The sequence below is a fragment of the Aulostomus chinensis genome, chromosome 9 (genome assembly GCF_037954235.1).
Source record: "Aulostomus chinensis isolate RoL2024-O1b breed Wild chromosome 9, RoL_Achi_v1.0, whole genome shotgun sequence".
NCBI lineage: Eukaryota > Metazoa > Chordata > Actinopteri > Syngnathiformes > Aulostomidae > Aulostomus > Aulostomus chinensis.
The window spans coordinates 28237415-28250334 of NC_141328.1; the positions used below are offsets into that span (position 1 = coordinate 28237415).

At 44.7% G+C, this 12920-nt stretch overlaps 2 protein-coding genes across 11 annotated transcripts; both read right to left on the reverse strand.

Moving 5' to 3' along the window:
* Positions 1–2180: 2180 nt before the first annotated feature.
* On the reverse strand, positions 2181–9698 carry znf740b (zinc finger protein 740b). 6 transcript variants are annotated; one of them, XM_086214852.1, is made up of 7 exons: positions 9576–9698; positions 7657–7807; positions 7228–7461; positions 6791–6925; positions 6198–6327; positions 5632–5750; positions 2181–3650 (listed from the first exon to the last, which is right to left on the reverse strand). In XM_086214852.1, exons 2-7 carry the CDS (start codon positions 7699–7701, stop codon positions 3507–3509), a joined length of 807 nt encoding a protein of 268 aa, XP_086070978.1. In that variant the 5' UTR covers positions 7702–7807; positions 9576–9698; the 3' UTR covers positions 2181–3506. The 6 variants fall into 6 exon arrangements, with proteins under 6 accessions (XP_086070978.1, XP_086070977.1, XP_086070981.1 ...); XM_086214851.1 differs by having other exon boundaries at positions 3509–5510; positions 7237–7461; XM_086214855.1 differs by having other exon boundaries at positions 3509–3902.
* Positions 9699–10255: 557 nt separating this feature from the next.
* Positions 10256–12542, reverse strand: LOC147256658 (uncharacterized). 5 transcript variants are annotated; one of them, XM_086212814.1, is made up of 4 exons: positions 12406–12542; positions 11612–11952; positions 11460–11534; positions 10256–11390 (listed from the first exon to the last, which is right to left on the reverse strand). In XM_086212814.1, the coding sequence occupies exons 2-4, from the start codon at positions 11925–11927 to the stop codon at positions 11110–11112; spliced, it is 672 nt and encodes a 223-aa protein (XP_086068940.1). In that variant the 5' UTR covers positions 11928–11952; positions 12406–12542; the 3' UTR covers positions 10256–11109. The 5 variants fall into 5 exon arrangements, with proteins under 5 accessions (XP_086068940.1, XP_086068942.1, XP_086068941.1 ...); XM_086212816.1 differs by having other exon boundaries at positions 12423–12516; XM_086212815.1 differs by having other exon boundaries at positions 12298–12495.
* Positions 12543–12920: the final 378 nt, after the last annotated feature.

Genomic DNA, 12920 nt, shown 5'->3' on the forward strand with positions numbered 1-12920 from the left:
CAGACGCAGCAGCTGATTCTAAATTGCAACACTCTAATTTAGGTGAGTTTGTGTGTATGAATATTCATGATTTAAATGCATTACAAATGCAAGTAGGCCAATTTTAAACAGGACGTTTCCCTTGTTACCATTCGGACCAGCGATGGCTTCACTTCTTCACTCTTTGCTGTTATATTTTGAGAAGAGCGAGTGATACACAGAGTAATTAATCTTGTTGAGTTTCACTAATTAGAAAAGAGGTGGCAGCCTGAATGTGGGACAGTTTGAGGCAAGACGTGACAGAACATTCCCCATCAGAGAGATTTAGGAAAGCAGGTGGCTGCCGGAGGTCCCCTTACTAGTGAAGTCTATATGCACTGAATGATGACTATTTTGGAGGCCATTTTATCCAACTTATTTCAGATTGGTGTAAAATGGCTGCTGCTCGTGAAGACGCCCTTCACGTAACCCGGCTATTCATTAACTTTGTACCACTAAAGTTCTCACATTGGTGCATGATGCCTTTGGTCATAATGTTGGCCGCGACTCAGCCACATGCATAATTTATGCCTGAATAATAGCCCCTAGTAGTTCAGAATATTACAATATTTGGCAATCATTAATAAGTAATGCATTCAGACTCTCTATGCTTGTGGTTTGATGAGAATTTAAGACTTATGGCAGATTCTTTCATGTAAGTCAATTTGATGTTGCATTCAGGCTGGTTTAGCGTTGAACAGCCTGTCAGAAGGCAGTGAGAGCAGCAGCACGCTCCTGTTTACAGTCACTTCACTCCTTCCTGCTGTTTTCCACTAAGAGGAAAATGGCTTCCAAGTGTGTTCGCTGAGGTGTTCAGGAAAACGGGAGTAACCCAGACGCAGGGATTGAAATTTTAATGATGAGCAGCATCAGCACCACCATGCTGACGGCCATGGAGCACCTCAGACAGCTTAAATATCAGCGCTAATTAACACTGTGAGGTGGGCTGTCACAGGCATGATGGATGTCAGGGGTGGGGGGTGGGGGGACCCGCCTTCTCCAACCAGTCATTTCTTTATTAATCAAAGGCCAAGATGAAAAGGCTCTTGCACACCTTGGGGAGAATGAGATAGCAGGAGCTCTTGTCGGGTGGCTGAGAGCCTGAGATGGATTTCATCATCCAAATACTTGTAGGAGGCAGGATGTGGTGTTGTTGTGGTAAAACTGTGAACGTCCTGCACGGTGACACAGCGCCTCTATGCAATTAGATTTACTGACACTTCTGTTTGGAGGTGCCGTGACAGCAGGGGCGAGCAGGTATCACTCTCTCCTCCCTGAAAGAGTGAATCCTCCTACTCTTTACCTCTGGACCTGCTCCATGATCCGGCTGTCTCGCGGAGATGATTTCGAACCTCGATGATTTCAGCACTTTGTGTATGAAGATGGAGTGTTATATCCTCCTCTCTATTCTCCTCCCCATCTACCTCACTTAAGGAGGTCCATTGTTAAGTGCCGGGGGCCTGTGGGTGCTGTAAATCAGACTGCAGAGGGAGGGGATGTCTCCCATGGGGGAAAGAGCACACTCCCAGCAGCCTTCAGGCTGATCTCATCCTGCCGATCCTAATGCTTTAATTAAAGAACTGGTCAATAGCGAGGAGGAAGGTGCTAAAGGGTATGATCTGCACTTCCTAACGTACGACTGATGTGGCAATACCCATGCAGGGAGAGTGATTGGCCAATGTACTTGGAGAAATCTTTGCTCCGGTCGGAAGAATGTGGATATCAGCCATCAGCTCACAGATGGTTATGTCTGTTTGATTGCTTCTGTATGTTTCCTGAAGTGGGCCAACTGTCTGCACACAGGACTGCTGTGTATATCTTTGAGGACATTTTGGAACCAGAATGGATTTCCAAACTCATAACGTGTGACTGTTTTAACCTCGACTCCTCGGGTTTCTTTGCACGTGCCAAAGGATGGAGTACAACATGTGAACAGGCTCCTGGAAAATACACATCACTTGGCGTGACGTGTATTTTATGTGTGCTGCTGCTTTGTCTCCTGGAAGGTTGATGGAAGGTTGTGATCAGACGGTAGCAGGGGAGACACCCCCCTCTTGTGGCGCACACCAGGCTACTGAGGTGAATTGACTGCTGCAATGAGAATCAATCAGTCACTGACAGGTTGATGTAATAATTGATTGGTTTAATTCTCATATCAAGCAAAAACACATGTGTTTGAGTTGGTCTATGATGATATTTTCTAGGCTGCTAAAAAGCCAAATATGTTGGTTCAGATATTTTTCATCATGTGTGTGATAATAAAAATGATCCATGTCGTTGCCTTTTTGTTGCTTTATGACCTTTGAGCCAAAACTTTTTTATTCAAGCCCACTGGAGGAGCCTGGGGTCCCTTTTACATTCATCTCATTAATTCCATTTTATTTTTCTGCACAGCTGCCTCCCTCAGACTGCCAATAACTTCTTATATTAGATTTATTAATTTGATTTGACGAATAAAAAATAACCCAATTAACCTTCACAGACGAATTGCTGTTCATATTTTGATTGCGAGCAGCTTCTTATTGAAGTGGGGCTTAGTGTGAGAAATCTTAATTTACCACAAAAAAGCAGCAGACTGACTTATGGAGTCTTTCCTCAGCATCCTCATTCGGCTGCAAAGAAAAAGACAAATGACCCTCACATGGTCATCGGTGCCCTCTGCTGGCACAAACAATACATTGCAGATGTTCGCTTGCCAATTTCTTTGGTCTGTTCAAGACAGAGCAGCACTACGCTGTCTCACCTTCATGTGACTCACCAGCTAATCTGTCTGAAAGGAGTTGATTGATTGTATTGGCTGTGATTTTCAGCGCGTTCCTAATAATGTGCCAGCCCTACTTTATTTAAATAGTATGGACAAATACGTGAGGGACAGATTTACTGCTGGGCTGCAGTGGCGTCCCAGGACGGTGTACCTGCCTTCTGCTCTTCCACTCGTCAGTGTAACGCTCCAGGTTGACTGAGGCCCAGCGGCGGTCCCACCGGATAATTTATTAACATTTCCTGTAACAAAACATACGTTGTTTTGTCCTTCTTAAAACCCCCTCAGTTAGACACGGGAATAACATGCACTGGTTTAAAAAGAGTAAGAGTTTTATTGAGACTTGGGGCCTACTACAGTACGACTGAATAAAAAATGTACTTTACTTCATCGCTTTAAAAAAAATGCCTCACAAACTTTATACAAGATTCTCCAACAAAGACATGCAAAAGAAATCAATGTGTGGTCTAATCATGAGGGACAAGGCAGAAGAGTGGCAGCTCAGGTTTGACACCTCGGACTTTTCCAGTTTTCATGAGACCGAAATAACAAGACTAGTGTTCAGAACTTTGCAAATGCTTTTGAGTGTAGGACCCGTACATACACTTTCTACCTAATACAATTTCAATATATTAACTCCAGAAGTAGTGGGCAGGTCAGCGATGGGCCCCAAGCTCCTTTCATGTTCTCTAAAAGTCAGCAACAGAACTAACAGACTAATAGAAATCTATAAAACATTTGAGTCTAAAACAGCTTGTGTCCTACAGCTGCGCCAACATCTGCAGACCGAGTCGACCAACACAGGAACACCACCACACGGACCTTCAGCTCCTCCTCCAACGCTTGCATCTTCACTGAAGATGCTAGGAAACTGGAGATGAAATGACATGGCACTGTATTCACTTCACATTCAGCCGGGTCAAGATGGAAGCGAGCTCTTACAACCTACGGACGAGCCAGCTGACAGCTGGTCCAGAACTGAGAACCGATGCCAACCTGAATAAAACAAACAACCTAATCAGTTTTGATGTGTTTTTGGAAAAGAACCTGATGTTTAGGGACTGACGGATTCACAGCTTCACTCCTAAAATACTGAGAAGGATGGAAGACACAGAAGAAGAATCTGGAAGAAATAAGACCGACAGAACAAAGAGATTTTTAAAAACCCGAATTTAAAATGAAGGATTTGTTACAGAGGAATCAGTTTGTTGCTGGAGACAAGAGGTTAACAGATCCAGTTACCAATACAAAACAACAGCATTTAACAGTATTTTCTAACAATTCTATTTAACAACCTCCTCACCACGCCTCCCGCACTGACCTCAAGGCTACACTTTTTTCCCTCTACATATTCTGACGTCTCTTCTGAGTATCTTTGATAACATCATCATACTTCATGACACGTGTAGATCCAAGTGTTTTCACTCTGACGGATCTTCAGTCCTGGTTTAAACCAGTCGATGTAAAACCGGAGTGTTTTCTCCTCAGTTTGTTTTCACACAGATTAAAAAAACCAAGTGAACCAGAATCATGTGAGTATACTCACTCAGCTGGTGAGCGTACAGTAAAGGCAGTAAACACAGGGAGAAGATCCTGTGTGCTGGATTTCTCTACAATCTGTTTGTTAAATCTTTGACTCATTCCTTTACTCCGCAATCCAACAGAGTTCACCTGCTGACTGGAGCAGAGCGGAGTTAACCCGGTGGTCCTGTTGAGTTCAGTAAGTGGACCGATACCACCTCCGCAAGAGGTCTGGCTTATTGGGTCCACCGCAGGGGGTGACAGCTGCTCTCACACCTTCCTCAACAAACGGCACCAAGAAAAAACACTCACCACAGATCAATTCAACCGAACCAAATATGGCAGGTATGAAATGTCTTGCTGGGGGGGTTAATATTGAAGAATAGTTCGATCTTGTTTAAGTTCCTTCCAGGTTTTGATCAATATTATCAAAAATCACATGCTCTCAGATCTAAGAACACAAAGCTAACAGTATCTGATAGAAGGCTAATCACGATCAGCTGGATGCAGCCGCACGTCTGCCACGACTGGTCTCCGATCAGCAGTAGCTGGGACATGACTCGTAGGATGAGAAACACAAAATAAAGTAGGACTAGGAGACTACTGAGCTACCGGAGTGGCTGCTGGCGTCCCTGTGAGCTGTCCTCACGTAGGAGCAGACAGCTGTGAGCTTGACTGCAGGTCAGCAGTTTCAATCAGCAGGTGATGCACTTGGAAATACCCACAATCTCTTGAAAAAGACAGATGAGTGCTTGTAACGTTCCATTATTGCCAGAGTACTGCAACCTGTTGACTACTGTTGTGAGCTAGTCCTTCACCTTTGACCTTTACCATGAATGTAACAATAAAAGTTAAAAAAAAACCAACCCAAAACCACACACTACTGATGTCTATGAACGAGCTGGAGAGCAAACTAAACTTGGGCTGAGTTTAAGCTAGGCTGTAATCAGGTTTCAGTACTGTTGAGCTCCACTGTGCCACATTAATGAGCCACAAACTGTCCGTAGGGTCTTTGAGAGAGATGGGGGGGGGGGGGGGGGGCTGAGGGTCAGACAGTCAGACGGTTGTTGGAGGGCTGTAGGGGGCTCCAGGAAGCCGGGTGGGCAGATGCGTCCTGCGAGTACCCTGAGCAGGATTGGTTTTCCTCTTTGCTTATACCAACTGTACACAACCGCCGGTGCCTGAGCAGCCTGTCTGTCCGGGAGAAGTTCTGGAGGTACACACACGAGACACTGCTAAAACAACCTGGTCTGTTCAACGTAGACACACCGAATAATCTAAAGGAACATGAAAAGAACGACGAACTAAAGTGGGAAAACTGCCCGACCAACCTGATGGCAGCGATCGCACTGGTACGGTTTCTCTCCGCTGTGCACCCGCTTGTGTCTGTCCAGATGGTAACGCTGAATGAAACGCATGTCGCACGCATCACAAGCGAATGGCTTTTCCCCTGAAAACAAACACGGCACAATCAGTGTTCATCAGGGGCCAGCACATCTCATTCACGTCCTGAAAACAACATTCTAACGGTTTCCTTTCAATTCTTCACAAAACAGCAGAAATATGTTACATGTTGACATGCTAGCACTAAATAAACTTTTACCAAAATCAGCATGAATTACTGTACCCTTGAATTAGTATCATCCCTGTGAAAAAGCCAGATTTGTTCATTAATTTCCGTGGACTGTTTCCTGCAAAGTTAATGCAAAAAAACCCAAACTGCACCAAAGTTTGGAACCTCGTCCACACGGTGCCTATCAGGAAATAAACAATTCAGTTCTGATCATTCTGGTTGGCCGTCATCAGCGTTTCTGGCCCGCACCCTGATCACGACTCCTGACACCTCTCAGCTTCTCCTGTTTACCTGCACACAGCAGAGATTCTCTGGTCGTCTCACCTGTATGAGTAAGTATGTGTCGCTTCAGGTGGTAGCTACTCCGGAAAGCTCCGTAGCAGTGGTCACAGATGAAGTTCTTCTGGACTTTCAAGGAACTGTCCACATCCATATCGATTTGTGGAAGCAAATGCTAACAACATTCACAGAATTAGTTGAAGTGTCCATTTGTACAAAAATGTGTTGGTTTTATTTTTTTGCTCCTCTAATTGGATTTTGACTTTTGCTGAGCAGAATCATGTCTGTGCAGGGTTTCCACTCACAGCTGCTCAACTAAAGGTTGGTTTGTCCGTGTTCGGTTTAATTCTGAGTTGAAGAAAAGCAACTAGAAGCCGGATTTGACTTCACAACTAGTTTGGAGCCAATCAGGTGTATAATGAAATCAGGGGTGATGTGACAATGAGGGACAGCGAGTAATCTTGAAAAACGATGAAGGCTCTGCACTTCCAGACGAGATAAGATGTAGCTGTCGTTACAAGCTCTTTTAATTACGCGACTGCAAAACAAGACACTAATCATTGTTGCGAGTCACAAGTCTGGAAAGCATCTTTAAATCCTGCCACAACAACATGCAAGTAGTTGAGATGCCTCCTTACCTCCACTTCCTCTTTAACTTTATTGGACGACCCTGATTTTTTGTGCTTTTTCTTGGGTTGCATATTCTGGTTCGACTGCATGTCCTTTCCGTCCAACAATCTAGACGAGTGATAATCTCCATCTTTTCGGATCAGCTGGAATGTAACACACAGATTACCGCTAAAACATGAGTTTTGTGGAACAACTTGCAACTTCGGTGAGAGACGTCATATAAAAGCCATTTGTCTGGACTAGAGGAGCTCCACCGAGGGTCAGGACTATCAAGATCAAGCTGTGACCCGTTTTATGATGTTCATAAACCTCTTACATGGGCGCATGTCAATCAAAAACTTTACTGTACCCACAAAAGTGCTGTTTACACATCACAACATTGACTGGATTCTTTCCCTCCAGACAAAACAAACAAAGGAGCTGGGAAGGGGAGCACGGCTGGCACCTCTCTCACCAGTGGTGGACAGCTCCCGGCTGACAGATGGCCCATGTGGCTCTGGGGTTGTCCCTGGTGAACCTGTTGTCCATGGAGGCTATGCTGCGAATGGGTTTGTTGGCTCTCGGGACTGGCCCTGTGCCCCTGACCCAAGGGTGACATCATCTTCTTCTGGCCTGGAATGTTGTTGGCTTGCATCAGGGCCATGCTGGACAGCACCGCCTCGCAGCCCAGCAACCCAGCCTAGCAACGCAAATAACAACACGTCAGAGCAGAGAGACCGGGCCGAGGCGGGACTCCTCATAGAAGACGTCAGAGGAAGGAGGGGGAGTTGACTAAGAGAAGTCACAGAGGAAATGCATTCGCACGGGGGGGCTGGGAAGACAAGTTAAAAACCATGACGATGGTGATTCTGGAGATGAAGAGACTTCCACTGACCCATTTCATATGGTCTCGAACAGAGTTGTTGGAATGGTGTGTCATCGCCGTAGTTTGAATGCGTGTGTGTTTGGGGGAACAGAGGGGACTTCAGTCAGGATGAGGGGTAACAGAAGAGACCACACCCACCCAAATCATCGAGGGCCAAAGCCTGAAAGTAGAGGCATGACAACATGAAGCTAAGATTTTTACATGCTAGCAGCTGGAATACCAGACCACTTCAATTTATCAATCACCAATTCAGGATCTACTTTATCCAGAAATTTAAGTCAGGCACTCATGTGTGTACATCAGGCGAGAGATCCCCAATGGTTTGGTGCACGCCAAATGTTTCCACGGCTGACAGAAAACACAACAGCCAGATAGAAGAAACAAAGAGAGGAATGGAAAAATAAAAGCTTCACCACAACAAAAGACGTCTGTTAGGTTATGGTACATTAACAATACAAATACTTAAAGCACAATGTAATACTACAAAAGGAGTTGTGATGTTATTTTCACAACATTGTGGCGTCGTTGCAGAAACCAACGGTACAGTTATTGCAACCTTACATTTATTTTTGCCATCTTTAAGTAGAATAGCCAAGTAAAAGTTCATGAAAGATAATTTCAAGCTTCAAAGAATATTCATGCAAAAGAAGGTGAGTTTCCATCTCAGCAGGCCACGAGGTTTTTTTGCTCGTCATGTTCTGTCGTACAAATGAACCGATGTGGGAGACAGTCGAGAATGAGAGGGTTCTTTGGTATGATACAGAACAAACATCACAAACTTTTCTGCGTTGCATTAAAAGATATAAATCCTAAACTGAACAAACCAATGAAGTCAGCGTGAACGTTAGCTCCTCTTATCCTCAAAGCCCTCCTGTGTATTAAGCTCAATAACTGCGTTACATGCGAACCAAAGCTTTTACAAGACTTGAACAGGAGGACCACAGTGGTACTGAAGGTAAACGTTGCTACCCTGAAGTAAATGGTGCCTCCTTGGAACGCTGACGACACAGTAAAAATACACAAAATCCCTGGTACTGCTGTAATTTACTGTAACATCCCCAGTACTACCTGATAATATTGTGATACACCACAGAAAAGACAGTGGCCATTAAAAGATTATGAACAACTTATAATAACTCATTTGCAAAACCTCAATATTAAAATCTGCAGTGTCTTTCGATGAAAAAAAAAATACTTGACCATGGAGGATATTTGAATGTTCCATCCTGATCGGTTGCTTTTTAGCCTCAATCGGTCTTTTTATGAAAAGTATTATTTACATGAACTTGTAATAACGACCTGATTGTGTTAACGATGCACAGAGAGCAAAGGTAGCATGCATCTCTGTAGCCACGGATCCTGCTGAAAACCTACAGCTGCCAAAGAAAAGCATAATTACTCAGATTTTAGGATGCACATCCTAGCTCCCGCGTACGAAGTCCAGCTTCTACCGTGTTCCTCTGGGTCCTGATGTGTTTGTGTGCTCTTGTAAAAAGCAGCGTGTTACATCTCTGAATGATGCGTTTCAGTAAAAGTGAGCTAGCTAGCAGCTATCTACAGGACCCGGTTAGTAAAGTGAATCATACCCGAACAAGTTGTCTTTATTGACCAAACTGGACCGAATCCAATCGACTTTGGAAAGGCAGTTTGGTGAATTCACGTCGTAATTTTGAGCAAATGTTTGAAAGTGCGCGGAACAGCGGAGTGTGTGCTGTATTAACAGAAAAGGCTAACTAGCCTGCTAGCCAGTTGTTGGGTTTTGGGGCAACTCTTGCAGAAACCCCCACCCCCCGCCCCAGACAACACAACAGCCAGGCAGGGTGTGCGGGCTCCGCACCGAACACCTCCGCCGTCGCAGAGACGAACGAAGCGGATTATTAAACGCCTAAACAGCCGTGAGTAGCCGCGCCGGAGCACCGACGTCTTACCTTTCGGTTTTAAGAGTTTTGTAGATTATTATTTCTTGTCGCACTTCCAATTTTTCCTCAGTTTACAAACACTGACAGGAAACGGCACCGGAAGTGCTCCCGGGGGAGAGCCGTGATTGGTTGGACCTTCAGTCACGTGACTGAATTAGAATGACCTATATATTCCGCCATTGTGGTGAGGGAGCAGAGGACGATGGGTTTTTTTTTTTTTTTTTGTTTCTCCCGGAGTCACGGAAGCGGCGTGAAAACGGTTTGGAGATGATTTAACTCGAAATGTGTTTCATATCTTAAAAAATTTTTTTTTTACATCACATATAAAACAACACACAATTACAAGAGCAGAACCAGGGTTACAAAACATCATCATACAAATCATTACATGCGTTACAAATCTGTACATATAATCATATACCATACAAAAACCTGCTTCTGCTCTTGTTCATCTGCCTCAGCGATGCAGCCCATAACTGGAGAGGTTGATTTATCTTCTTCAAAAGAAAAGGCTGTCAACATTCTTTCATCAACTCAGGGAGTTTAGTTCATGAAGACTGAATTTTCACAATAAAATCTGTATTTTCTCTGCGTCTCATTGTTAAAGAACTCCATTGCCGAGTAGTTTCAGGTCCGGACACTGTCAGTTCCGACTGTTGTTTCTGGGCAGAGCACTGAACACCAGCCACAGGTCGGGAAGGTCAGGAGGTCAGGAGGAGCTGACCCTCTGAACGGCCGGTAACAGGCTGACAGAGGCCATAAGATAAGATGGTCATTTATTAGTCTTATTTAGTTTAAATAAATTCCTAAGTTCCAGTCATATCTATTGACAATATACAGGGTGGCACACTGGTAACATGTTGCACCATCCAGTGTTAAGGCATTGGTTATTTATCTTTGGAGGCACTTATGAGGCAAAAGAATAATTGTAAATTTATATTTAAAAAAAACAAGACAAAAAAACCCCCAACTAATGGTAACTTTGACTTCCTGTCAAAAATAAGGGACATAATCACATTTATCAAGTGACAAGAGAATTCCCCCTGCGTAAATCAAAGTGTTTTGGTATTTCAGAACAAGTTTCTCTTTGGTTTTAAACCACTTTAAATGTCAAGAGCATCTTAGAATTCAGAGGCGGCAGCTTTGTTTAAGAGAGTTTATTTAATGTATGTTGGAAAGTAAACAATCTTTTCGTCTCCATCTTGCAGACTTGAGAAACTTAGGGGAAAATCTCATTTTCCCACAGCGAGTGGGAGGCGATTCTTCCTCTGCTCTCAGGCGCCTGTGTTTACATCAGAACCTGGAGAGCTGCTCACTTAAAAAGAACCAACACAGCAACGAGAAATCTCTCTTTTAAGAAATGTTATAAAGCACATTTTTTCCTGATTGTATGATCGTAATGCAAAGCTGCATCGTCATGATAGAAAATTGTTTAAAAATAAATGAAGCTTTGCTCAAACCTACTAAAAAACTAGAAACACATACGTTTCAGTAAAAACAGTCCTTTTTTTAAAGTTTTCAGTCTCTGGAGGTACAGAAGGCCTCAGTCAACCTCCAACAGGAAGTCAATGCTTTCAGGTGGCAGCGCCCAGTCTTCCTGACTGAGCAGCGAGTGCAGGTGAGCGGCAGTGGCGTTGTACCTCTGGCGGTTGCGCCAGCAGCGCAGCATTGCGAACACTCGCTCTACGTGGGTGGAGTGGTCCTCTTCTATCTGCTCCAGCTTCACAGTGGAGATTTTCAGAGCCGATCTGCCGATGTCCCTCCAAGATCTACCGATGGCGCGCGCCACAGTCATCAGCTGCCTCTCCTCCACCAACTGAGAACCTGCAGGGACACACAGTTGGTGGTCCATCCTGTTTTGAAGGGTGCAGCTGTAAGTGTAATTTGACCCACCGGCGCTCGTGGAGGTGACGATCTCTGGTGAAGCAGGAGCTGATTTTCTCTTTCTGGAGTTTTTTTTCTCAACATCTAAGAAGGTGAAGACTTGGATTCAACGGTATGTGGAGACTGGACAGCTACAAAACACAGTGGGGGTGCTGGTTTACCTGATGGCACTGTCGTGACTTGCAGGTCCTTCATAAAGCAAAGCAGGGGGAAGGTTTCCTGCAGGGTCTGGTCCTTCAGTAGCTCCAGCAGACCCTGTGCTGCCTCGGGCCCTCTCTGGATTACATGATCCAGAAGGTCCCTCACCTTCTCACTGGGAACCAGGCAGGCTTTCACCAGCTGGTACCCCGAGGGAGACAGCAGTGAGCGGGAGTCTGCGTGCTGCAGTACAAAGTCAGCATCTGCGCTGAGAATCTCTATCAGTTTGGCCTTCTGACTTCTCAGCAGCTGGATTTCTGATGCTGGATCTTCCGCCATGAGTGAATACCACTCACATCAGCTCCTGGGACAAGAGACATGGTGGTGAATTATTATATGTCTCAAATACAAGCTTATAAATACAAAAAAAATCAAACAATAAATGCATGATTGGAGGTCAACACAACTCTGCTGACTTGAGCTGTTGTTAGCCACTTTAAATTTGTAAAGCTGCTGTTCTTACAGTGACCGTGTCCTTCCAGTCTAGGATTACTGGACATGACCCAGTACACGTCTATGATGGTTATCTAAGTTCCAAACTGCTGGTTAAGGTGCTGACACGATCAACTGTAAGTGTCCAGAGCAGCCGACACCTGATTTACTATTGCAGCCTTTCACCATCATCCAGGGAAAACTTCTCCCAAACCACCGTTTCCGTTGTAATAGAAGAGAAACCGAATCCCACGAGGGTTTTTACCATCCTCCAACACACAGTAATACACGAAACACGATAATACCAACAAGTCATTTTACTGACAAACAGGAGAGACTTGCTGTGTGTTCGGACGGCAGGCCGCCAGCTCCTCTCTCTCTCTCTCTCTCTCTCTCTCTCTCTCTCTCTCTCTCTCTCTCTCTCTCTCTCTCTCTCTCCCGCTGAACTTTCTTCCTCCTTCATCGTCTTCTTCGGTTTGAACAAACATGTTTCAGGCGCTGTAGCGCCTCCTTCTGAAAGACTGCTGATATATTCTTTCCCTGAGCCATAAGTGGGGTCCCGCCCCCCCAATAATGACTATTGCATGAATAAATAAAGGTGATTAGTGAGATTATATTATAGTATATCTCACTTCTGTTGGTTTCTCTGTACATTTTTAGGAGAGCGTCAGACTTTGAGCTCTCACACGTCTGTTGTGATGAAGCTTTTAACATCAACAACTGTCCCATGACTGCTATTTTGTTGTTGTTGTGTTGCTCCTGTTTACCTGACAGGTCCTCCCCTTCAGCCTCTACGTGTGTGGAATCCCAGTCCCAGGACGCACCTCTGGAACCCCTTAC